At 35.9% G+C, this 27,934-nt stretch overlaps 1 protein-coding gene across 3 annotated transcripts in view; it reads left to right on the top strand.

The window, feature by feature from the left end:
• Positions 1–27,934, top strand: part of LOC120415908 (neuropeptides capa receptor) — a 148,569-nt gene that overhangs the window by 84,995 nt on the left and 35,640 nt on the right. For all 3 annotated transcript variants that reach the window (XM_052710221.1, XM_052710220.1, XM_039577553.2), the window contains exons 5-8: positions 24–200; positions 337–408; positions 11,454–11,598; positions 27,164–27,332. In XM_052710221.1, coding sequence (XP_052566181.1) covers positions 24–200; positions 337–408; positions 11,454–11,598; positions 27,164–27,332 — 563 coding nt within the window. The remainder of the gene's footprint in view (positions 1–23; positions 201–336; positions 409–11,453; positions 11,599–27,163; positions 27,333–27,934) is intronic.

The following is a 27,934-nucleotide window of genomic DNA, read 5'->3' as shown; positions in this document are numbered from 1 at the left end:
TTTATGCTTTTTTGTACTTTCAGCCAAGCAAGAAATCCCGGACTCGGCATTCTGCGCCATGCTTCAGATACCGGAGCGGATTCCCCTGTGGGAGCTTTCCACGTGTCTGTTCTTCGCGGTACCGATGGCCGTCATGGTGGTCCTGTACGGCCGGATGGGCATGCAGATCCGCTCCCGGACCCAGCGCACCCTCGAACTGGGTAGGTTAGACATGTTGGCAAAAGTACCACAGTCACACAAGTTTATACACATTCATACACATTGCTTACATTTTTCGAACGCTGGCATTCAGGAAGTCATGGTTTTTTTACTTTTGCTTCTGCTTGTTCCCAACAGGTGTCCGGAACGGGTCCGTGAACGGTCCTTCGCGGGTGTCCCAGTCCCGCAAAGCCATCATTCGAATGCTGGGTAAGTCATTGCTGGCAGCACTGCTCCAATACACAGTAAAGCCTTATTTATGATGTAATATTATCTCAATTTATGCGGAAAAAGTGGGATTACATAAAAAAAGGCAATATTATACATTTCTTGGTAAAAATAAATGCAACAATTCTCGGTGTTGCAGGATTTCATTACTGTGAAGAGTGGTACAGGTTAAAGTGAGTGCTGGTTAGCATACACACTTCGAAAAAAACGTGTAATTTTCGGTCAAATTAGATGCACATAACTGGAGCATCAAATTAGACGCAAAGCTGGGTCAAATAAAACGTAATATTACACGTTCCAAAGAGCCTTGACGATCGTGTAAAATTACATTAATCGTAATATTGGTCGGAAATAATTCTTATAGGAATCGTATCATTCTTATTGGACGAGAAAACACGTGTTTAAATTTTCTTAAAACAATACGTTTTTATTGCACACATCACTCATCACATCTCAGAAAATTACAAAAAAAGTTTACTCATGGCCCAAACTTGTCTTTTCTTGTGTTTTCAACTACGATTAATCACCAGAATTGCTCCATTTTAATCACTGCTTTTGTTTTTTTTCCACTTCCCATTTGTTGTGTGTTGGCCAACCCTCAAGCAGGTGACAGTTTCGGTTCACTTCGGGAACATCTTTGTATGAGGGAACGTTTTCAGAAAGTGTCCAGGCAGCTGTAGCGGAACAGCGGCATGAACTTGGCTTGATCCGTAATTTCCCCTTACGTTCCATGATGTCCGCGATCTAAAAAAATGAGGGGAAATCGACAAAACATATTACCAATCTGTTGCATATCAACTCAAGATCGATTAAACTCACCTTTATCAGCAATTTGCTTGTTTTATCTTAAACTGTAGTAAGTTCCGGCAATAAAGGACACAATTGCAAAAAAAAATCTGAACGAAAAATTGTTTCCCGCTGCGACGTGAACCCTTGCTGACGTTTTGACGTTTCAACATTCTGACAAACGTGTAGTGGCTAAGGTGCGTGATATTGGGTTTTATTAGATGTAACATTACATCAAATTTGATGCTCCAGATATGTGCATCTAATTAGGCGTGAAGTTAGGTTAGTTTTGATGTAATTTTAGGGTTCGCACGATGTAAAGGAATCCCAATGGGAATTTTATCGAGTTACATTAAAATAAACCTAATCTTACATCGAAAAGACGTTTACATGATTTGATAATCGGTTTGATTAAAGATTACATCAAATGTAAAATTCCAAATTTTTTAGTGTGTAAGGGCTGGAATTCATTTTCATGATAATTGGGTATTCGACTTTTTACGTATAACTCCATTCTTTAAAATTGAATGTAAATCGGTGGATTTTCATCCATCCACCGTGGATAAAACAAACAGATACTCAACATTTTTCCATACATCTACCTTGTCCCACCTTCTCACACTTGCTCACGACACGTGTTGCCAACAAATGATTCATTTATGATTCATCGGAATGCGAAGTATGAAATGGGATTTTGCAAACCCATGCAATTCACCTCCACCAGACCGTGTGTCAACAATCAACTCGGGCAGAATCCAATCAATGTGCCAGCACTCTCTGCTGGTGTTCAATTGGCATCAACAGAATATTGAGTTTACAGCTGAGCTGCAGAATCAAACATCTATGGGTCATTCCACCTGAAGCGGAACAGCATTTGAAAATGACCATCTCCGATCCTGCTCAAATTTGGCAGAGCTGTTGAGACTATCAAAACATACAAGAATCCCGAATTTCATCCAAATCGGACCACCCCCTCCATTTTTGTACCCTCCCAAAAAATCGACTTTTTGGCGTTTTTTGAGCGAAACCACTATTTTCAAACGGCGATAGCTCAGGAACCACAAATCTTAGAAGGTCGGTCTTAGGCTTAATTTTGAAGGAAATTGGACGTAGAATCCATTTTCGTGATCAAAATTTAGATTAAAATATGTTTTTTACCTGTATTGCGCAATTGAAAACTTTAAATGGCGGTATCTCAAAACCTGGAACAATCTATTTTTTGTTTAAGGAATATTTATTGGGTTATTTTTAGTGCTCTGTTTTTTAATAATTAATTCTAAAATTCATCAGGAAATGGTGACAGATTTGTGTAAAAAAAATGTATAATCTTACATCTGAAAATGATATATTTTCATCAGTTTCTGGTGAACATTCATCAGGATCACATTTTTAATTTTTTTCGGTAATATTACTCAAAAAGAGTGAATATTCAACCTATCAAATTTTCAACATTCCAAATTTCAACTTTTTTTTTAGCTGATTTTTATATTGTGAGCCAGTTTCATCTGCATAATTGATGATTTTGTTCAATTATGGTACCGTAAACCGGGGTGACTTTGATAGGATTTCAATTTGTTTTAAGAATATTTTCCAACAGGTAAGGTTTTTCTCACGATTATTATTTTTAAAACATGTACTGGGTGTCGTGCCCGTACACGACAGCCTTCGAGCTTTATTAATAAATTTATATTAATATATATATTTTTTTTTATGCGGTCCCACCACCCTCTCCTCGCATAAATCTAATCTTCGCCGCCATTTTCGGCGGCTCATCACTACTGCACATTTTCTTTTAAACGTCTTTTCCTTGGTCTTTTCCGTCTCGTTTCGCGTCCGTCCGATCCAAAACTCGTTTGTAAACTGAAGAGCCGAACTCGTTTGCAGCACGTTTGGACTCGATTCCATGCACTCTCACTTTCTCTCTCTCTCTCTCTCTCTCTCTCTCTCTCTCTCTTTCGCTCTTGTTTCCATCTGTCAGAATTTGCTCTCTTTTCGCGAAACTCAACCGGTTCAACGTATCAACCGGTTCAAATCGTCGAATGACACAGATCAAAACTATAAAGACTGAAAGATTGATAGTTCATAAATGATTTTGTATTTGTTTTGGCTTAATGTCAAAACATTTATTCTTCAATATTGCTATGAATTGATACTGGCTGGTCCTATTCCCTACACTGGGGTAGACCACAAAAAGTCCATGAACTATTTCGAAAAAAAAGTTTTTTCAATCATGTTTAGAAAAATAGTTACGTTAAAAATTCTTAGTTTTAATTCCGGGGTGACTTTGATAGTCATAGTTTTTCTTGTTAAAATCATATTTAAGATGTTCAAACTTTATTTGTCCGCTAAATGTACCATCACTAAAGTAGCTGATATAGTTTTAAGAAAAAAAATCAATGTTTATATTTATTTAACTAAGTTTATAAGCTTTTTAGCAAAATACATATAAATTTTAGGTAAAATTGTTAAAAAGTCGGAATTTTGCCTGAAATTTGTTAAAACTTGTTTTGTTTGTAAAATTATCGATTTATATTACATTTTATACTGAATTCGAAACACGAATCACAAGTTTTCACATTTTACATGAAATTTGTTCAACTGAAATTGCCTATAAATTTGGAGATTTTTTTTAATTGTGTTTCAAAAACACATATTATTTATTATTTACAAACTTATTTAACCTTCTCCTAGTGGAAAATTGTCCAAAGAATCCGAAAATGCATTCCATTTTCCGATTAAAAATCATGTTATTGAGAAAATCATGACACTTTGAGAAGTTTAAAATAATGACTTTCATCAACATTTTCTTAACTATAGTTAACTAACTTTTAAAACTTGTCAAAATTTTATGAAAAGTTCTTCTTGACATACTTTGAACACTTTTCTACCACGGTCAGTATGTTTCTAAACCATTCCTTATGTATTTTAATTGTACTCTTCATTTTGCGGAAAAATCTCAAACCTATCAAAGTCACCCCGGCTATCAAAGTCACCCCGTTTTACGGTACATTAAATTTCAAAAACAAAACCATATACTTCTGATACATGTGAACAGCAGCTGTATTGTCTTCCAAGAATTCGAAATGATTGACAAACAAAAAAAAGATTATTGCCCAAACGGTGTCGAAATCAACACAACTGAATTTGATCTTAATCAGATAATAAATCATATCAAACTTTGTGATTTTCTTATATTATTCAGTTTTATACTTTCCAGAAATCCTCCTTCTTAATAGATCTTCGCGAGAATACACCTATTAACATGTTTTATTCATCTTAATTCATATTTTTTAACCCGACAATGTATCGTACACTTTTGTGTTACTTACAAGATCAATTGCCCTGTATTGTGTGTCGTTCTTGCTCTGGCCTGTGGGCTAGCACACAAATTCACCGCATACTAATATTTTTTAAATTTAAGATCATACACCAGTTTTCTACAGTGGTGTACAATTTATTTTAGATAAATTTGCTAAAGATTATTTATAACAAAATCTTATTTCAATAAATTATCAGGTAGTAATTATTGATCAGAACGACTGTGTGCTTCTAGCAGATGCGTCGAGTGTAGCTGATGTAGGTATTCTCAAATACTCAAAACTTTAAAATTCGATATCTCTGGAACGAAACATATTCCTTTCTGTCGATAAGTGATTCTTATGTAAAATTGGCCGGGGAACACAATGGTGAGGTCAAATAAAAAAAAAATAGTGCTGTTTTGAGATACGGACATTTAAAGTTTTCAATTGCGCAATACAGGTAAAAACATATTTTAATCTAAATTTTGATCACGGAAATGGATTCTACGTCCAATTTCCTTCAAAATTAAGCCTAAGACCGACCTTCTAAGATTTGTGGTTCCTGAGCTATCGCCGTTTGAAAATAGTGGTTTCGCTCAAAAATCGCCAAAAAGTCGATTTTTTGGGAGGGTACAAAAATGGAGGGGGTGGTCCGATTTGGATGAAATTCGGGATTCTTGTATGTTTTGATAGTCTCAACAGCTCTGCCAAATTTAAGCAGAATCGGAGATGGTAATTTTCAAATTTGCATTTTTTCTTGTACACTTCAGGTGGAATGACCCCTATATAAGTGAAGATTGATGCTGGTACTTCTGGAAACTCATAGAATGCATACGTAATAAACTAGACACTTGCATGCAAAATGGATTAGTTTGGTTTGAGCCAATGTTCCTGGAAATCCTCACCAATTATGCTGCTTAGTTGTGTGTAATACAATTCTTGGTTCTCCATTTCGACGATGTCGTGCTATTTTGTCACACGTCGCTTTTTGACGTTCCGAGAAAAACGCGTTTTAATGATCTACCTTGAATAAACAAAAACTGGAGCACGCAATGTAAAAAATAACAAACACGATTTGATTGGCTGACCATTCTGTGAATTGTTCTAAAGTTTGGTTGAATTTGGTTGCCGGAGACCCGAGTTATAATTACAAATGTTTACGGTAGTCAGGTTTGTACGTGTGTCAAACGCGTTCTGTCCTGAAATCCCGTTGGCGAGTTGTCGCACTTACATCAACTTTCAGAAAGTGTTATGATAGCACGAGAACATTGAAACTCCTTTCATATGAATAGTGACAACAATGCACGGTTTTTTTTTTTATTTTATCAGGGCCCCGGCGATGGCCTGATATGAGCTACCGAATAACATTGGCAATATGGCGTCGTATGTTTACCAATACGAGCTTGTTTGTGGACGAACCGAAAAAATTACTTTTTTTTATAAAAAAAAAATCTATAACCGTTGTGTACTATGTTTAAAGTCTTACAAATCAGACAAAATTTGGTTAAATTCTAGAACAGAAAAAACTAGTCTTATTTTCCCTTCCTCACTGAGGTAAGGCTATAATCCTGCTCTAAAATGAACTTTTCACAGAAAGCTCGTAGACCGTATGTGTGTATGTGTGTATGTGTGTTGCCAATAATTTCACTCAGTTTTCTCAGCACTGGCTGAACCGATGTTAGTCAAACCCATCGCATTCGACTTGGTTTGGGTCCAACCAGCGCCGTACCTAGGGGTTGGCGCAGTTGGCGACCGCCAACTAATACAGCGTTAAAGTTTGGACCGTTATACAATGAAGTTTAAGCCATACCTTCCAGACTAAAATATTGTCCAACTGTATGTTATTTTCACGTTGTTGTCATATTTTGAACTTCTTTAAAATTGGAATTATTTCTAGATTTTTTTAAGTAAGCCTTTAAGCAAAATTTATTTTTTTTGCTTTTTGGGTGTTTTTAAAACCGCCTTGAATCAGAGGTATTTAGAAACATCCAAAAAGCTAAAAATGAATATTTTGTTCATAGGATAGAACGGAATCGACGTAACACCTTATAATGTGGCCCTCTTAAACCTTGCGGTTTCGTCAACGGATCCACAGGCGTGTATCGTTCTTTTTGCGACAAGACTCCGCCTCCCGGGTCTCCTAAGTGTGAAGGTATGGCACGGGGAGAGGGCACCGAATACCTATAATAACACTTATAATTTTTGCGTCTGCCTCGGGATTCGAACCGGCGACCTCTGGATTGTGAGTCCAGTGCGCGGTCCGATTGATCCACACAGGCAGACATAGGATCATAGGATAGAACCTTTTTAAAAAAAAACTCTAGATTTTAGCATTGAAACACATAATTTTTGTTTTAAAATTTAGACATTCTCGAGATTGAAAAAATGGCATTTGAAATATTTTCAGCACTATTTCCCTTTTATAAGCAACTTCGTGCAAGTAAATTTGCCTACGGTTTTTCGAAATACTAGAGTTTAAAAAAAGGGAAACTGCTGTAAATTTTCACCAATAAAATCAACAACATTTTTTCAAGAAAAAAAAAGTTCTACAGAACACACAAGCTTCTCTGAATCTCATTTTCTATTTTAAGCTTAACCGGTGTTGACAAATTTCTACACACTTAGATTTTTCACAATTTATTGATTAATTTTTCTGGCTGTTCAATAGCGTGGCTCAAGGTTATATGAAAAAGACAAAAGTATTCAATGTCGAACGCCTCTACCGGAATGTTGAAGCAATATGGCCCCAGAAGCTAGCTTGAATTTTTGAGCGTATTTGGTTAAGGTTTAGTACTTCCACCATTGTCCTGAAGTTAGTATGGAACATCAAAAATTTACTACTGGTGAAACTTTCAGTTTTAACCTCTTCTTAGAGTAAGTTCCTCAAAACCTTATCAAATTTTCTTATACTTAGGTTTCATACAGATTTTGATCCCAGGAACCACTTTAGAAAAAAACATCGCAAAGCGCTAGACATTGATCCTGACAAGATACAGGATATTTTATGGAGTATGGAAAAAATATAACGTGCTCTAAAAATTTGTGATGTTCCACAAAGTTGTTCCCCGATTCAAAACCTATAAGAAACCTTTAATTTGAGAATAAAAATCATAGGGTATAGGAAAACTTTCTCGAAGAATAAATTAATTAAATTTATTTAAGTTTCATTATAACTTCAGGACTAGAGTGGAACAACTAAACATTAACCAAATGCTATAGTATTTGTTAGTTCCATTTGAGGTACTAGAAATTAAACATTTTTGTCTTTTTCATATATCCGTGAGCCACGCTACTGTTCAAGTGTTATTTCGCCAAAATTTACACAATTACCTTTTTAATCGTCTAAAAACCTCTGATAATGAGAAACTATTTAGAACTTTATTTTCAGAAAAATTGGTTCAGTTAAAACCAAACAAATAATATGTTATCAAGATTAGGAAATATTCATACAGCTTTGTTAAAAAACAAACAATTTTCTAGAATATGGAATTTAATTTTATGAATTAAAAATAAATTTAAAAAATATCAATGAAAAAAAATCAATGAACAACATAATTTAACAAAAAAAAACATAAAATATATTCCAGACGCCCAGTATGGGCGAATCTATAAAAAATAATAAAAATTACTTATCTTCATATTTTTCACCAAATATAATGCTATTATTATTATCATTAAAATAAGTTTCATCATGAATTGCGCTGGATTTTGAATGATTTTTATAATTTTGAAGAAGGATTTTTCTTTATCTAATTAAACCGAAATGAAAACACCTCAGGATTGAGTATTCAATTCTGTGCATTTATCTGAAAAATTAATAAAGAAAAACAAAACCCTGCTATTATTATCGATTTTATGAAATCTGAGAAAATATTCAGCCAACTTAATTCCTTCAATCAATTTTCAATTCAACCTATCTCAAATCAATTTGAAAAATAAAACTATAAAAATACTGTGTTTTTGATTTTAACCATAACAAGGTCTCCAATTGCAACTATACAGTCAAAACTCATTGAAGTAATCATTGAAAAATAACATCAGTTTATCAAAATGCTTGTAATTTTGGGTGGGGCGCCAAATTGATGCTTCGCCAAAGGCGCCATGGACCCAAGGTACGGCTCTGGGTCCAACAGATCGAGTTTCAATAAAATTTAAGTTTCGATAAGTAGTTCAAATGTTATTTATAAAAATGTGTTTTCGCAGATATCCGGATGTTAGCTAAATGACCTGAAATCATACCAAATGTCACCATGTTATATATCGTTGGATAGGAAATCAAAAGGCCTTTCCAATGAGTACAAAACATTGAAGATCTGGCAACCCTGTCTCAAGGCCACTTAAGTGATATTTAAGTACTTTTTTGAAGCCGGATCTTACTTACTTGTATGTAAACTATGTCCGAATCCATCATTCGACCTATTATTAGTTAGGTAATCAAAAAACCTTTCCAATGATTCTAAAACATTGAAGATCTGGCAACCTTGTCTCATGTTATGATGTACTTTCCAAAGAATTAATAATTCAGATGAAAACTAGATCTTTTTCAGAAAGTAGTGAGGAAGGCACCAACCACACATGTGGATTTTTTTTTTCAATTTAAACCGCTTTTATCGTGATTCTGAGCAAGATTATACATCAACTTATCGCCTTTAATTTATCTTTAGTTTTCAGCTCGGTTTGCTGTAGATTCGTGTTTAAATTTTGAAATTTAGCATGAATTAAGATAAGACAGCTAAAAATGTAGTAATCCAGCTGCGTGTAAAAGGCCTGGTTGTAAAATAAATATTGCATTATTTTATGCAATTTTATGTGATTTTACACTCTGAAATATGTAGCCCATAAGTATGGGAAACATACTTGATCGAAATGTCAAGCGCATATATGTGTTTATCCTTTCCATTCTTCATCGGTCTGATGGCCGAGTGGGCTAAGGCGCTAATCCTTACTGTTGGTGCTGGGTTTGAATCCCGTCAGTTGCAACTTTTTTTTGTGTTTGCAAAAATTGTACATGCAGTATGTAATATTAAGTGTTTATTTTGACGAAGGTGATGTGCATGCTTTTGCATGCGATTTTACCATCGGATTTTTTGCTGTGTGGTCTTAGAATTCAAAATTTGTTAAGTGATAAAAATGAGTCTTTATTTGATTGAAAATAAAAATAGACATTTGAACAAAGTATTCCGATACGTTTACAAACGGCTCTAAAAGTTTTTACTGAATTTGGTAGTTGAATAATCGATAAAGTTAAGATCGGTAAACCATCTGTCAAAAAGAAAGTCGTTAAGATTTTACCAAATTCGATATTTTTCATTTTACTGAAGAGTTCAGCAGTTGAAGAATCGGTAAAGTTTACCAAAATCGTTATAAAAAAATCTAAGTGTGTAGCCATTAGTATTTTTTACCCTGGTTTTTGAGGACGTGCAAAATACGTAAAATGATTGCTACCCAATTAAGACGTTTTTGCAGCATTTTTTTTTTTTTATTTACACAAGTTGGCAATTTTTCAGCTGATTCAACCTGCATTCGTTGTTGCAATTTTTCGTAACATAACAATACCAAGATTTGAGGTAATTTCTTTGAACAAGGCATATTTTGACATTATTTTTTAATAGGTTCATTCCCATTATCATTTGACCAAACAGATTATTCCATGTGAAATTGATGGCATTCCCAAAACAGCTCAACAAAAATGTATAAATATCAACACAACCCCTAAATTTACTCCAATATTGAGTGACGAGCTAGCAGAATCCTTTTTTTTAAGCATAAAAAAAGGATTAATTTTCTTTTCCTAGGTCTAAAGAACCTTACGAAAACGAGTAAAACTTGCTGTTAACAACACGACACAATTATTTTACTACTATGTTCTTTTCGATAAAAGGAAATTTAACCAAACAAAATGAGCAGCTCTTTAGTTGGGAAACTGATTCGATAAATTGTCTTGTTCAAGCATTATCATGACAAAGTTCAAAGCTCAACCCGTTAATCCATTTTTCAACAGGCTTTTCCGTGCCATTGTTTGGAGCTCAGAATCGCCCATTGTGACGACTAACAGGAAAGTTGTTCCATCTAATTATCAAAAAGGTCGTACAACTTGAATTGTTTTAAGGGCGAGCCAAACTTCGCTTCGTAAAGATTTAAGCCCGCAAATTGAAACGACTCTGATTCTGGAACTGTCCAATAATATCGGGGAGAATTTGAAAATTAAAGCCATAATAGGGTTATTTCTTTGAACCCTGATTCGCGTTGCTGCAAAGATTGTGGGCTGGCATTTCTTAACGATTCATAGAAACCCAGTGAAGAACCCGTTCGAAATTAATGACCGGAAAATGGCATCCAACGCGGAATGCTATCGTTGACGGTTTTTCTTGGAAACGTAGTTATTTCATTTTGAGAAAATTTATGATGTAAAGCCAAATTCAAAAAAAATAGTATTAATTTAATTCATTCAGCAAAACTAAAAACCCACTAAATATCATACGTGCTTATCCCTCGGCCATAAAATACGTTGCTAGGCGCTCTGTTCAATTGACTGGATACTAGAATGCAAATTGTTGTCGTTGAATAGTAATCTAGTGAACGAGTTTCCAATTGCCAATAAAGGCATCATTATCCCTTCGAAAAGATGTTGCCATGTCGACCACCCTCCACTTCTCCCTCCCCACCCCCTTTTTACGAGGGTTAAACGTGTATAATTGCACTTTGTTCGACTGTAAAAGTTTTCAATTTGGGTGATCCTTTTGCGACATCATTAACGGAATGGAAAAGGTTCGCACACTGTTTTCCCCTGAAAGAAACAAACGTACTTTTTCCGTCCTTCTGTGAAGTTCACAAACCGTTCGAATCAAAAAATTGACAAATTAATTAAGTGTTAGTCCCTGCGCCCTGTATAGTCAGCATTCATATTAATTATTTTTATTAATGCTTTTCCTCCCCCGCCAGCTGCCGTTGTGATAACCTTCTTCGTGTGCTGGGCGCCCTTCCACGCCCAGCGGCTGCTGTACTTGTACGGGCGGGACTGGCAGCACTTCAACACGGTCAACACGTGGCTGTTCTCCGTCGCCGGCTGGCTGTACTACGTGTCGTGGTGAGTTTTTTCTAGATATTAATTTAATTTTGTTAACTGGTCTTCACTGGTAACAGATTACTAACGCGCTTTCGTTCCTGCCGGAACAAGGCAGAACCATTCTACAATTCCAAGCTCTCAGTGAGCTGATGATGAAGTACATCTACAACGGATAAGTTGCCGTGGCCAAATGGTTTTGCTCCGAAGTTTGTATGGAGAATTAGTGCGGTTCGCTCCTTGTGCTAATTGCATGCAATTTATGGATGGTATGCAAGAGTGACGAACCGCCCTAATTATCCATACAAACTATGGAGTAAAACCCTTCGGCCCGGTCGAAATAGTTTTGACAAATTCAAAGTGAACGTGTTTCCCGAATAGGAGTAAATGAAACGGGAATACCATATCTTGGTATTACTTGAGCAAATAACAGGTACCAAAATGTGCCTTTGGTTGTCATGTAATAGATGGTAAAATACCATGAAATCACTAAAGATTTTGTAAGTTAAATACCGCAGATTTTTAAGTCCAATAGTTCATTTAAAAAACCGTTATACCAAAAAAAATACCAACTTAAAACCTAACTTAGAAAATTTTCAACAATTTTAAGTTATTTCCTTAGGTGGTAAATCAATAATTTTAAAAAAAAAATCAACATTGAAATTCTCGATTTGCAATTAAAGCATTCGCTTTAGGTCACCATTCTATCGCAAAATTAATGACCTTGTCAAAATTGGTTCAAATTTTCCCATAGTTTCAGAGGAATTTAACAAAATACTGTCATGGGTAATTCTCCGCCAACTCACACAGCAGTTGCCCCGACCCCTCTTCGATTTGCGTGAAACTTTGTCCTAAGGGGTAACTTTTGTCCCTGATCACGAATCCGAGGTCCGTTTTTTGATATCTCGTGACGGAGGGACGGTACGACCCCTTCCATTTTTGAACATGCGAAAAAAGAGGTTTTTTTTCAATAATTTGCAGCCTGAAACGGTGATGAGATAGAAATTTGGTGTCAAAGGGACTTTTATGTAAAATTAGACGCCCAATTTGATGGCATACTCAGAATTCCGAAAAAACGTATTTTTCATCGAAAAAAACACTAAAAAAACTTTTAAAAATTCTCCCATTTTCCGTTACTCGACTGTCAAAAATTTTGGAACATGTCATTTTCCCGAGCAGGGGTAAATAACACGGGAATACCAAATTTTGGTATTACTTGGGCAAATGACAGCGACCAAAATGTGCCCTTGGTTGCCCAGTAATAGATGGTAAAATACCATGAAATCATACCAAAAGCTTGTATGTGGAAGGGCACAACAATACCATACCATGTTATTCCAAAGGTAAAATAATACCACAAAATAAAATCATTTCAATACCAAGTTGAGGTCTTCTGGATTTTTGAACATTGCTTGAATACCAAAACTTGGTATTGTCATGGTTTTAATTTTAGGTATTCCCGCGCCCTTGGAAAATCATATTTTGGTATTCCTGTGGTCTTCCACAAACATGATATTGGTTTGATTTCATGGTATTTTACCATCTATTACTGGGCAACCAAGAGCACATTTTGGTCGCTGGTATTTGCACAAGTAATACCAAAATTTGTTATTTTCATACCATTTTTAGTGCAGCAGTTGCAGTTAGTGAAAAAAACGTAAATGATCCTTATGCAACAACCAAATCTACTCACCTGATGATTCCATGTTGTTTTTAGTGATATTCTTCACCACACCGAATGCATTTGTCATTGATGAACGGCTGTACTTGAAGTTCTTGAAGCTTCTGAAAATTAACAAGATTGAAAAATAAGTATTATTAAAATGAAACTGGATTGAAATTCACCAAAATTCAATAATCTGTTGATTGACTCGTTTTTCAAAGTATTTGGTTATCCCAACTTAGAAAAATTTCAACGTTTTTGAAAAAAATATTAGTGGGTATATCACAAAAAAAAATTTAAATCAGCTTTAACATTTTTGGGTTTCAAGTCAAGTTAGCGCAAAATTAATTATCTCGTCAAAAATTTAAAAAAATCCATAGTTTCAGAGAAAATTGATGAAACCTTTCAATACCAAAATAATACCAAAATGTGGCATCCTGACTTAGAAATTTTTCCACAATGTCAAGTCATTTCTGTAGGGGGTATATCAAAAATGTTTAAAATCAAGTTTGAAATTTCCGGTTTTCAATGAAAGCATTCGCTTTGAGACATCATTTTAGCGCAAAATTAATTATTTTGTCAAAATTGGTCAAAATTTTCCCATAGTTTGAGAGGAATTTGATAAAACACTTTAATACCAAAATAATACCAAAATGTGCCATCCTGACTTAGAAAATTTTCCACAATTTCAAGTCATTTCTGTAGGGGTTATATCAAAAATGTTTAAAATCAAGTCTGAAATTTTCGGTTTTCAATGAAAGCATTCGCTTTTAGACATCATTTTAGCGCAAAATTAATTATTTTGTCAAAATTGGTCAACATTTTCCCATAGTTTCAGAGGAAATTGATAAAACACCTTAATACCAAAATAATACCAAAATGTGCCATCCTGACTTAGAAAATTTTCCACAATTTTAAGTCATTTCTGTAGGGGGTATATCAAAAATGTTTAAAATCAAGTTTGAAATTTCCGGTTTTCAATGAAAGCATTCGCTTTGAGACATCATTTTAGCGCAAAATTAATTATTTTGTCAAAATTGGTCAAAATTTTCCCATAGTTTCAGAGGAATTTGATAAAACACTTTAATACTAAAATAATACCAAAATGTGCCATCCTGACTTAGAAAATTTTGCACAATTTCAAGTCATTTCTGTAGGGGTTATATCAAAAATGTTTAAAATCAAGTTTGAAATTTCCGGTTTTCAATGAAAGCATTCGCTTTGAGACATCATTTTAGCGCAAAATTAATTATTTTGTCAAAATTGGTCAAAATTTTCCCATAGTTTCAGAGGAATTTGATAAAACACTTTAATACTAAAATAATACCAAAATGTGCCATCCTGACTTAGAAAATTTTGCACAATTTCAAGTCATTTCTGTAGGGGGTATATCAAAAATGTTTAAAATCAAGTTTGAAATTTCCGGTTTTCAATGAAAGCATTCGCTTTGAGAAATCATTTTAGCGCAAAATTAATTATTTTGTCAAAATTGGTCAAAATTTTCCCATAGTTTCAGAGGAATTTGGTAAAACACTTTAATACCAAAATAATACCAAAATGTGGTGTTCGACCATTGACAAATTCTGCAATTTTGCAATATCAAAATAATACCTTAAATTGGTATGATACCACATTTTGCTCTTGCATAATCCTTAAGACAAAGTTTTAAGGGTCCAGGAATACCAAAATTTGGTATTGATACCAGAGAAAGGTATTATTACGCATTTCCCTTGTTATTTACCCATGCTCGGGTTATGGGAAATTTAATGTACTTTTCGAATCTACATTGACCCAGAAGGGTCATTTTTTCATTTAGAACAAAAAATTTCATTTTAAAACACGAAATTTTACAATGAAAAATTTTGTTCTAAATGAAAAAATGACCCTACTGGGTCAATGTAGATTCGAAAACTTGCTCCTAGAAAAAGATACAGTGTGTTCAAAACTCGTCTAAAACGTGTTTTTTGATCGAAAATCACGTTTTAGACGAGTTTTGAGGACGCTGTATCTTCTTTCAGGTGCAAGTTAGCACCATACTCTCTTCGGGAAAGTTGTAGAGCACATTCCAGAGCATCCGAATATGAATCCGGTTTTAGTATAGCGTGAAACTTGGATTTTTTAAATATCAATATTCAAAAAACATGATTTTTCCCATGCAAATTTGTATGGAAAATTGAATCGCTTTGCGCAAAGTGGGGACTTAACCAATCGTTACCAAACGTTGGGGAGTTGTTAAGGACCCCAAAAGGAACCAAAAAAATGCTGTGCTAGCTAAATTTGGACAACTTTATTTTTTCCATACAACCATATAACACCCTAATGGGTCATTCTCCGCCAACTCACATAGCAGATTCCTCTTTGATTTGGGTTAAATTTTTCCAAAGGGATAATCTTGTTTATTGATCACAAATCCGCTGTTTTCAATAATTTGAAGCCTGAATAGTGTTATTTGGAAATTGTAATTTAAACAGACTGCATCGATTGAAATTGATGCAACCGGGTATGCAAATCTGATCTATAACCAGGTTTAAACATTTTGATTTATGCATTGAAAACAAAAAAAATATCTTCGCGTGTACTCCATCATGGTGCGCTGCGTTGTAATATCGACCATCCTTGCACAGACAGATAAATCACAGTGTGTATAAGCTGTAAACATCACACCATGGCCCAGACAAGAGGCGTTACGTTATACCCCATCCGTCTTTATTGCGATTTTAATTCGATCCTGCACACTACCAAGAGCAGTCTCAATCGCTCGTTAGCTCCCATCCGAAGGGATGACACTTTTCTTTTCTGCTTCCAATCTTTCTTTCCTTTTTCTATCGCCCTGTCGGGTTGAGATTATTTTACGCTCACAATGACACAATCTCTCGTACCACATTGTAGGAGAGTGCTGATCCGTTTATTGTCCTGCGGCTAAAGCGTAAAAATGTGAATTGCTTTAATTCCGGAAAATTGAATTCACCTCTGGTCTGGGAAAATTTCAATGGCCACAGGCGGCCTGGATGTACAGGATTTGCCTAACGAATTTATTTCCGCTTTACGCGGAGATTTTCCGGTTTACTGGCGCCACCATTCGCTGATTGATGTTCGCGTCCATTCATTTGTTGGTTTACACTTTTTTTTCTCTTTGCAGTCTGGTGAGTCTGGTGTTTAATTTACATGGGTAATCATATTCCTGTACTAGCAATGCAAATTTGCTTACATCAGAAAATTTCCATTTCAAGCTTGTTTATGCGAAGCAACTACTTTGTAGTTTTTTGCATTTTTTTTTGATCATTGTGCACGTTTAAAGACCTGCACGTCTTTCAATTGGGTCCTAAAATGAAACCTAAATTTGTGATATGATTGTTCACATTGATAAAGCTGATTTTTCTGAGTACAATGACCTATTGTACGACCGCAAAGGGTTCATGAACACAATTCACGATGTCAGGAATTGAATTCTTTCCGTGTAATTATCCATACAAACTTTTGAGAAACCTCATTCGACCCTGTCTAAATATTAAAAAACGTTACTTAATCCACCTTTAGGTGGTTGGTGCCTTCCTCACATATAGCGGGTTGTACTTGTCGAAATAGACACGAAAGGACGGACCTTTCAGTGTTCAATCAATTTCATTATTCATACCATCAGATTGGGTAGTCAGATCATCATAATTCAGGGCACTTATGAGCTTACAACTTACGATAGGGTTGTCAGATCGTCAATCTATTGTACTCTTTGGAAAGGTTTTTTGATAACCTATCCAACGCATGATCGATCCAGACAATGTTTTCATCAAAATATCTGAGATCCGCCCTCCAAAAAGTGCATAAATTATACTTATAACTATTGATAGGGTTGTCAGATATTTAATCTATTGTACTCGTTGGAAATGTCTTTTGATTATCTTTTCAACGACAGGTCGCATGATAGATCCGGATAACGTTTTCATTAAAATATCTAAGATCCCGACTCCAAAAAGTGCATAAAAAGCACTTAAGTGCTTATAACTTATGATAGGGTTGTCAGATCTTCAATATTTTGGACTCGTTGGAAAGGTCTTTTGAATACCTTTCTAAAAATGTATAACATGGTGGGGTTTCTTTCGAAAACCACCCTTTTTACAATCTTCCGGACTCTTGCTAAAAAATTTTTTTTTAGCATGACTTTTGAAGTATTTAACTAAACTTAATAATTTTCAATAGCGACTTATGGGACCCAAGACGGATCGATTGAGACCAAAACAGACAAAATCGGTTGAGCCAGTGCCGTGATAATCCAGTGCAAATTTTGTTGATCAACATCCCACCACACACACAGACTCAGAATTTGATTCTGAGTCGATATGTATACGTGAAGGTGGGTCCAGGAGGTCAAATAAAGAATTTCATATTTCGAGTGATTTTATAGCCTTTCCTCAGTGAGGTGAGGAAGGCAAAAAGTGTCCCTGCCTAAATATTTAAAAAAAAGTGCTCTTGTTTCTGGGGACCCAAAAGTGCATGCTTCCCCTCGTGTTGAGTCTGCGAAGTGATTTTTGTCAATTTTTGTAGGTCAGTGTTATCGTCGAGATTTTCAATGGTACACGTATTTGCGTCTAATAAAATTAACTTTTTTTTAACTTCAATTGAAATTTTAATTCGTATTTATTGTGATCACTTCATACCCTACCAATATAAAATTTCTCAGATTTCTTCAGTTCTGCAAAGCAGACTAAGTTAATAAATACGATTTGATATGATTGCCTCAATTCAAATTACGCTGCAAACTCATGCGGTTTTTCGAACTGCACCGTTGACCGGAGAAATATCTAATTTAGCGTTCAAAAGTTGACGCTCTTACTCTGTCCAGCGGAACAAATTAGATGTAAATTGACTTGAAAAGTTTTATTTTCCACCACCCGCCAGAACCACCTTTCGACGGCATTTTTAAAGGGATGCGGGGAGGGAGGGGGGTATAAATTTCAAAGTTCTTCAAAGTTTGCGCGCAAGTTTCAACAAAGTTAAGGTTGTTTTTATTATGGTAAATTGCTGGTAATTTAAAGCTCAGAATGCAAAGCAAATTGCAATTAGTAATCGAAGGTATGGGTTTCCTTATTTGATCTATTGCAGCCATTAAAGTAAAGTGTTTATCACGAATCACTTCAACCTTAACCGGTACGACCAATTTACCTCAAGGGAACTGGAAAGTTTCTGCGTTACGACCGAGAAACTTTGACAGCTGTAGACAGCAAGTTAAGAAGCCGAAAGCTAATTTATCTTGGTTCATTGATTTCAAAAGAACTGGGCTAGCCCCTCGTCTTCGTTCAAAGTTGAGGGGTTGCTGTGTGGTCGATGAAATAGAATTATTTTCGCCGCGCAATTTTCGTTCCCCGCAATTCATTGTTGAACCTGATACAAGATAATTTCATTCATGCCGAAATAGAAGAGAAGGTTTGCGACTGAACGTTTCATTTTATTTGAGAATTAGGTTCCTATTAAACTTTCAGATGAATATATTTCTCCCAAATTCAATTCAATTTCAAATTTCCTCCCAAATGATTTATTTATGTGTTCGTCCCAAGAAACAGTGGAATCTACGAAATCGTCTACGAAAAAGGATACGATTTTTTCTCTCGGAAAAGCAAAAAAAAACATTTTTCACTTTTTTGGCCTGACTTTCCGAACTGAACCGATTGTCCGGGAATTCCAATTTCCAACTTACTGATGGGAAAGTCATTATCCCACCCTGGGAAAAAGGACACGTCAATAAAAAAAAGCAATGATCCACAACTCAGCACCACCATGGAGTGACGTTTATCAATGCTTTATTTATGAGCAATTTCAGGCGTTGATGCCGGGCTTGTTGATTTTCAGCTTGTTTACCGTTTCTGGCCCATATCGGGAAAATTTTCCCTCGACTCCGTGTGCACGTGAGAGTGTCCGTATGTCTGCGTGTCAATGAAGGATTTCAACTTAGGGATTTCCGGGACTCATCTTCCTACCTGGGCGACCTTTCATCGTACCACGTGGTTTGGATATAGAGATGTCCCCTGGTTTGGGAGGGAAATATTCTAATCGAGGGAAATTGCTTCATGCAAATTAGTCTTCTCCATCAAAACAAGACTCCCAGCACGGCGGGTGATTTGGTTTTGTAATTTAAAGGCTCAGAGATTTCGCGCATAATTGTTGAATTGAAATGTATTTTCACCTAATATGTTTGGCATTTTGGGATTTCCTGCAAAACTTTGTTGATTAATTTATGTAAAAAGAAAACAAAACTTAAAGAGTTTTATTTAAATAAAAAAAACCGTGTACCTATTTTTTCTGAAAAGTTTTCATCAATATCTACAACTTTACCGAAGACAACAAATCGATCAGAAAGTTTCTTCAAAAGGTACAGATTTTCGAATATTAACATACCATTTTTATATAGACAGCTGCTTGTATGGGTGAATCAATGACTCAAAATGGCATCTTTGGTTATAGGGAAGCCCCCGAAAAAGCTTGAACCAAATAAACAAAACACAAGTAAAATGCATTTCGGATTTTGGGGAGAACTGTTCACTTGTATAAAATTCAATTTTTGACTCAAATCTGTCTGAATATTTATGTTTGATTTGATATCAAACGAGACAGACTTAAAAAAAAATTAAAAAAAATAAAGAATATTTAAAAAAATCGTGATTTCAAAACAATTTTTCAAACAATATTATAAGAAACATTCCGAAATTAAAATATATGTTCCAGTTGATCTTAAATTCAAATTGACTTAAATCAGATCAAATTGTTAAAAAGAGGTCAAAAATGTTAACAAAACATCTATAGAAGAAATTTTTAGCTTGATTTTTAAACACACTAATTGACTTTGGCACATATATATCGTTTGGGTTGCGCTGAGTTTTGTTGGAAATGTTGCTTATTTAGTCGAATTATTAAATTTTTATCATTTTCTCGCAATAATTTAGATAGGTGAAACTGATGAAATGAATTTTTAGAAAATATGTATAATAAAATGGTGTGGTTTATTTTTTATGCATTGTTTTTTTTTTGTCTTCTAGTGTTGCAAGTTTCAACACAAATATTCGAAAAATACAAAAAAAAATTAATGTCTTAAAATTTCCTCCAAATTAGAATTAAAACCTCCATCCCTTGATAGTAGTTTATGCACCAAGTTGCAAAAAGTAGTATTATGCGCCGAGTTCCTTACAACGATTTGGCAAGTTAGAAAACAACCTAAGTAGTCATTGATTGTTGCAATCATGATTTTGCAATTCCGTCGTGAAACTGCTTGCTTTTCCTGTCATTCTCAACTACCAAAACGGCCTACTTTTCTCTACCAAAAATAACAGAATGGATAGTTAATACCTTTCAATACCAGTGCTAAAAAGTTGAACTTTTCAGCACTTGTATCGAAAAGTAACATTTTTCATTTTTTTTTGTTTTGAACGGTGAATTTTCATTACACAAGGGCGTTTGACATGAAATTCCTTTCAAAAAGAATTGCAAAAAAATTTGTAAGCAACTCGTTGCAAAGTTGATTTTTTCAGCACTCGTCGTATTTGTACAACTCGTGCTGAAAAAAATCTTCTTTTTGCAACTTGTTGCATAAACTTCTATTTCCTGTCACATGTTTTTGAGGCGTCTTAGTTTCATGTCTAAACAAAAAATTGAAAAGAAGACGCATATCCCAAATTTTACCGATATGTATCAAATACATATTTATAAATCAAAGACATTGTTTGCAATTTCGACAGAATTCTACTGTACCACAATCTCGCTGTGACCCCAGCTGGGCAGAACCATTTCAGCAAAAATACATCCCACGTGCCACTTGTACCATCAGCATGGCGGGTCCACGTGTAGGGTATCCTTCGTAGCCCGTAGCAAAGGGCCACCCCCCTCAAACGGAACGGAATGACAAGAAACGTGCCCGCGCCCAACCTCGTTATCATTTCCCCACCCACTCGTTGAATAACTAATGATGGGAGAAAACGTTGAAGTTATTCCTTCTGATGAGCTGAGCGAGGCGAACGGGGCTGGCAAATTAATATCGAATAAACACTGTGACGCCTGGCGTTGTAACTTGGACTAATTGGATTTAGAAAGGAAATTTTTGTCGAAGCATTAATCGTGACCGACGATCAGAAGGGTTGGAAGATTGAGCCTTTCCTTTGAGTGTATTTGTGTACCCTCTTTCACTATCTTGAAAAACTGAGTAGAATTGCAGACGAACAATTCAACTGAATTTCACCTTCAAATTTCCATAAACGAGAAGTGTGTTCAGTTTTTTGAGTGATTTTCCTCGAGCAGCGTCACGCTTGCTGCCAGATTCAATCCAGTCTGTTCCAGGTTTCAACGGATAGAACACACACACGGCGGCCAGATCCGTTACAGTGGAAATGCTTTTAATGCTTGACGTTTCACCGCAGTTTTTTTTTTATTCCACTCAGAACCAGTTATTTTCCATCAAGGGGTGCCCGTCTTGGGCTGATGGAGACATACCACTTATGATGGATTTATGCAGAAGGATTCGGTTGAATATTCAAGTCATGCAATGCTTGTACGAAAGTACAGTTATTTCCATGCTTGTTAAAGCTAATATGTAACTGGGTTCGGTGGTGTAGTGGTAAGCAAGGTTGCCTCTCACCCCAATTGGCCAGGGTTTGATCCTTGGCTACCTCGAGGTATCCGGATTTTGCGAAAAAAAAAAGTTTAGAAAAAGTTACTTTTTTTGTTTCTCTTTGTTTCGCCGTTCGAGTCCGTCGCGGGTGAGCCTTTTTTAAATTGGTCATGGTCAACGACGACAATTTTGTTCAAAACTTCTTTTCGTTAAATCGCTAGAACTCAACCCCTTATGTTTGTACATCAACATTTTTGTAATTGTCTGCTCTATTACTTTGTAGAACATTGATACACTCTAAAAAATAATCCTGCAAAGTTAAAAAAAAAAGCTCGAAATTTTAAATTAAAAATTTATGTTCTACGGGAAAAATTACCCTTCTGAGTTATTGGAGATTCAAATTACCCAAATATATTTACACTCAAAACATCACCAAATTTTGCAACTGTTTAACTAATTAACATTAAAATTTGATGATTTTCATGATTATTTCAAAAACTGGCAGCACTGCCAATTGATTTTGACCATATCTAATAGCGGAAAGATGAGCCTTAAAAACATCTAAGCAAATAAAATCTTCTGCGTAATTTCCCAAGATATTAGATATATTATGAAAATTTTGATACAAATTTTGTATGGAGAGCTAACAAAATTGAGCTAGCTATGCAAAATGACCTCATTAAGATAATACTCACAATGTTTCAATTGAATCAAGAAGGCAAAAAATAATCGTTGTTCTAAATGCTCTGTTTCGAAATGTGTAAATTCCTTCCAACTTGGCACTATTCTAAATTAATCTGATCCCATTTTCTCGTATACCAGGAAACTAAAACCCACTGATGCATTAAACTCAACCCAAAATGTTGCAAAATTCGAAAGCTTCAGTCCTAATTACATTACATCCAGCATGACTCTGGACCATGCAGGTCGACAGGCAAAGCTTTGCCGAGAAAAAAATAACAAAATCTCGCAAACCAGCCAGAAAGTGAAGGAAACCAAAAGGTTTCGTTTGTTGAAATTTTCAGCAAAAAAGAGGATTCAAAAAATCAAACAACCATTCACTCATCCGTGCGCGGCAATCAAGCTAATCGAGTCTACCAGACCAGACCGCACACTCAGCAAATGTAAAATCCAATTTTGTTGTTTACTTTCATCAAATTCACCACACCCCAAATTCATCCCTTACCCATCTGGAATGGTCGTGTATCGGTTTCGAGTGTTTACACTAGAAGGAAACAAATTTTGGCGGGACTTTGGACAGGGGATGCATACAGAGAAGTATTACGTAGTTAATTCGATGTTCTAAAAAAATATTGTCCGAAATTTTGCCAGTGATTTTGCGAGTTGAATGTACATTTATCGGGGTATTTCTTAATACGGAATGTAAATAACCCTCTTCTTCCCTGAGTAAATATTAATCCTACTCAAACAATCCTCAAATAACAGTCTATTTTCGTACTCCATTCAGAACTTTTTCCTTCCTTTGACTTTTCAAATCGGTTGACCTTTTTTAAGCATTTTGATTTTGAACGTATTTAATCGTCGCTTTCGTACTAACTTTTCGCAGGTGCATTTTGGGCCAAATTGAGCTAAGAACGCCATTTTGAGCAGCTCACAATGCCTCAACTTTGACCTTCTCAATTCCCCAAAAATCGATTTCAATCCTGAGACAATATTGTCCGTTTCATTCAAAAGTACACGCCACGCGGCATTTCAGAATGTGCCGTTGACGATTTTCTGCACTTTAATAAAAATCATACCTGGCAACAATGGCAAGTGATTCGAAAAAGAATCAACATCAACAAAAACAAAACGCGCAGCATGGGATTTGACAGCGCGCATTTGCCGAAAGTGCGGCGCGTCGTTCCGAGGCTGGTATGCCACGTGTCTTTTTGGGCAATACGCGCAATAAAAAAAAACTCCGTGCATTGTTGTCAATTTTCATTTGAAAGAAGTTTCAATCTTGTCGTGATATCTTAACACACCCTGACACAACACAAACAAATCGAAATGGCGGGTGCGATAAGATAGCACGACAGCGTCGAAATAATATCAGTGAATGGTTAATTTCACGAAATTTGTCATTGCTTCGTGTAACTGTCAAATGTGTGTTAATAAGCTGTAAAGAATTCAGTATAGCTGATGTGAGTTTCTGATCATTTGAATTAATCGTAAAATTGTTGATTGATGGATTCATAAACATATTTAGGTCTATTTGTGAAAATTCAGCGAAAAGCCTTCATCAAAAATAAAAAAAATGGAAACCCGTGATGATCGATGCAAACATTGATTGAACCCAAAAGGCCAAACATCCCGCTTTTATTGTGCCCACACTTAACTCCAATCTCGTTACACAGGACAACAGCAAAACAGGTCAGTGTCACCGTGCCGGGGTTTTTGTGAAGTTTCTTCCTTTTCGCTCAAATTGACTTGATTGATTCTGACAACAGATGTCAAGCTTTGGACAAGGGTGCCCTCGTAGGGATTTACTGCAAACAAGGTCAGGTAATTGGGGTGGCCCACCTTGTTTCGATGAAAAAAAAAAAAGAGCAATTTAAACTCAAAATGGAAACAAAATTTCAGACAATCAGTTTAAAATCCAACTGGATCAAACAGTAAAATATATTAGTCATAGTTTCATTACTTTATTGCATCTAAAAAGGATCAGGGACACTTTGATGTTCTTTACAAAGACATTTCTCAAAAATTTAAAATAAAGTGGACTCTCTCGTTGTCGATATTGAAGGAACCGTCGAGAGCGGGAGTTATCAAATAATAGAACAAAACCCGAATTTTTTTTTGAAGGGACTGAAAAAAATATTGACAGCTTGAGCAATATTGGTATCGAGAAGATCGACAGCCACTGAGTCCACTGTATTTTTAATTTAGTTCAATCATGCTTGAATAGAATGAACGTCTATTCCCAAAACCATTTTGAAGTTAAATGGTTAAATAAATATTTTTTGTTTCCTGATTTTGCCTCAAAAAATGAAGGCCCCTTCCCTAAAATCATTAACTTCAATAAATATAAGCAACAGCGTAAGTCCTCTTTCATGTTTACCAAAAAAAACTGTAAATACAATTATACTGTACAATACTATGTATAACAATAGCTGCAACTATGGACAATGCAGACAAGAAATGAAAGTTTGTGTTTTCCTCGAAAATTCCCTGCCAATTGAAAGCACTAAATCTAATTAAATTTACTCTCTTTGTTCTTGGTAACCGGACGCAGATTTGAAAACAATCAAACGATTTGACGGAAGTTGAATCCATTCATGAATCATTTTCAGCATAATTTCTGATGAATCAGTCTCCTCGTCAGTTTCCGTCTGACAGCCGAAGACAGCGGTTTATTTTTCCTGCTGTTTTCGTGGCGCGGCAAAGTGCTTACGGATGGAGGTGGAAGAATCCTGCGATGGGCACGAGTTTCGTACCGTAAACGGAACGCGGAAGCGGAAGAAGACCAGCGACGGAGCCGTTCTCGGAAATGGCCAAGAGGAGCATCTTCTCAACAACAACAAGTTCAGGCCGCTGGTCGAGAACAACAACAATAACAACAACAATGGTAACCAAGCCGGGAAAGGAGGCGTCTTACCGGTTTCAGTGGCCAAGAAACCTCCAACTCTGGTGGTAAAGGATACGAGCTACGCCAAGCTGAGGAGTGTAATGTCGTCGTGCACAACCAAGCAAGACCCGCTTGGAGCAAGTAACTCTCGTCAGTTACAGGATCTCCAAGTATGGAGTGTAAGGAGTTGTTTTTGTTTTTGTTTTATATTAGTTGTTTATCGATCCTCGGTTCTAACCTGGTCACAGCACCTAAAATTACCTAATAAAAATAAGTTTAGAATAAAAAAAGTGGAGTTCTATACCCACGAGTCGTCTTCAGAGGACTTCCACCGGCTTCACCTGAAAACGTCAAGAAGAACCTCAAGGAATCGCACAACCTGGATGTTGTGGAGGTGCACGCCATCAAGAGAAAAGCAGAGTTCGCCTCCTCGGAGGAAACCCCGTACATTGTTACGTTCCCCAAGGGGTACACCAACCTAAAGAAGCTGAGTGAAATCAAGCGCGAACTGTCATCTCAAATATACGGTCCCAATACAATACAGGCGCCATATTGGCCGCCATTTTGGATTTCTTGATCTCGGAATACTTTGGAACATTCTAAGTGTCATATTCGTGTTCAGCGACCCCAAATTAGTTAATTTTGAAAGATTGATTTCAAATTCTAAGAGCGAGTTTTTCACCAATGTGAATCGTGGTGCTCCGATTTGGATGAAACTTTCAGCGTTTGTTTGTTTATATATGAGATGAACTCATGCCAAGTATGAGCCCTCTACGATAAAGGGAAGTGGGGTAAACCGGGTTTTGAAGTCTGAGGTCAAAAAAACATAAAAAATCTTAATATTGCTCGCATTTCCGTAAAACTTCATCAGTTCCAACTCTCTTAGATGCATTTGAAATGTCTTTTGAAACACTTCAAAATGGGCCATAGACATCCAGGATTTGTTTGATTTTTTCTCTTTGCTTTTGCAAATTACTGTTAAAAATAGATTTTTTTTAAAACCTTAGTATCTTTTTGCAACAGCCTCCAACACCCATACTCCCATAGGTCAGAAGTTAGGGAATTTCAAGGACTATAAGCCTACGGTATTAACTTTTTGGCCAAACGCAGTCTTTCTCATTTTTTTTCGATTTGTCTATAACAAACATTTTACAACTTTAGTTTTTGCCCTGTAGGCCGCCTGGTCTCAATTTTGTCATGTTCGGAATCCTTGGAAAATTTCACGTAAGTTAGAAGTATTGGAGTTGTAAATTTGATTTAAAAAATAATTAAATTAAACATTTTTCAAAAAAGAAATAGATCTTATTTACCCTGTGATTAATACGTCAAATGCTGTATCAAGTAGGCGAATATCTATTTTACCCCTAATCCAACAAATTGTTAAAAAATATCTTCTTTAACTCTAAATAGCATTTTTTTAAATCAAATTTACAACTCCAATACTTCTAACTTACATGAAATTTTCCGAGGATTCCGAATATGACAAAATTGAGACCAAAAAGTGCCGCTATGGCGGCCTACAGGGCAAAAACTAACGTTGTAAAATGTTTGATATAGACAAATCGAAAAACTATGAGAATAACTGCGATTGGCCAAAAAGTTAATACCGTAGGCTTATAGTCCTTGAAATTCCCTAACTTTTGACCTGAAAAATGGAAAAATGGACCCTCATAACCTAACCCAACCCCACTTCAATCAGGTGAAGGACAATTCAATTCCACTTTAACACGTGTGTGATGCATGTTTTTTTTTTTTGTCCTCCCTTTTCCAGCACCATCAACCCCATCCTGTACAACGTCATGTCGCACCGGTACCGGGTGGCGTTCCGGGAGACGCTGTGCGGCCGGCGGAGGGGTTTCGGAACGGGCTTTGCCCGAGACCAGTCCAGCTTCCGGGAAACGACGGTGGACGTGAACGTGGGCTGCGAAAATTCCAAACTGGTAAGTCGGGGGGAGCTTTATTTCGATTGGGTGAGGGGGTGAGGTTTGAAGGATTTTCGTGGAACGATGATGCATCTCTTTTTTTGTCGAGAAGACCCGGAGGAGTTTAATCAGCCATTCGATCGTGGATTGGGACACAAAAGTTGTCATGGAAAGGAGAACTTTTCGAGCAGAGGAGGAGTGGGCTGTTAAGCTTTGATTCATTGATGACTGGTTTTGCCTTTTACAATTTCGGGTACAAGAGCATTTTCATATTTGAATGAAACAAGGCGTCATACGATTTTGCGAGTTTGTGAATTAAAAAATCTGTGTATTGAAAAATGATTTCGGCAAAGTTGTAGGTTATGATAAAGACTTTTTATTTATCACTTGAACTTAAATTATAATAATTTTGCACCGGGCCCAATTTATATTATCGACTGACCTCTTTTATCTTTCAGCGCTGTGTCTACATAGTGATGTCATTTGTGACGAAATTTTAAACAAACACTCACGAATAGTTGCATTTATAGATACCGTTTCCTGGCATCACTGGTTGCGCTAGTAGTGTTGTTGGTGACCGTTTAATTGTGAAACTACGCAAAAAAAAGTGTAAATCATAT

This window comes from Culex pipiens, chromosome 3 (genome assembly GCF_016801865.2).
Source record: "Culex pipiens pallens isolate TS chromosome 3, TS_CPP_V2, whole genome shotgun sequence".
Lineage (NCBI taxonomy): Eukaryota > Metazoa > Arthropoda > Insecta > Diptera > Culicidae > Culex > Culex pipiens.
This window is presented reverse-complemented; position numbering and strand designations above follow the sequence as displayed.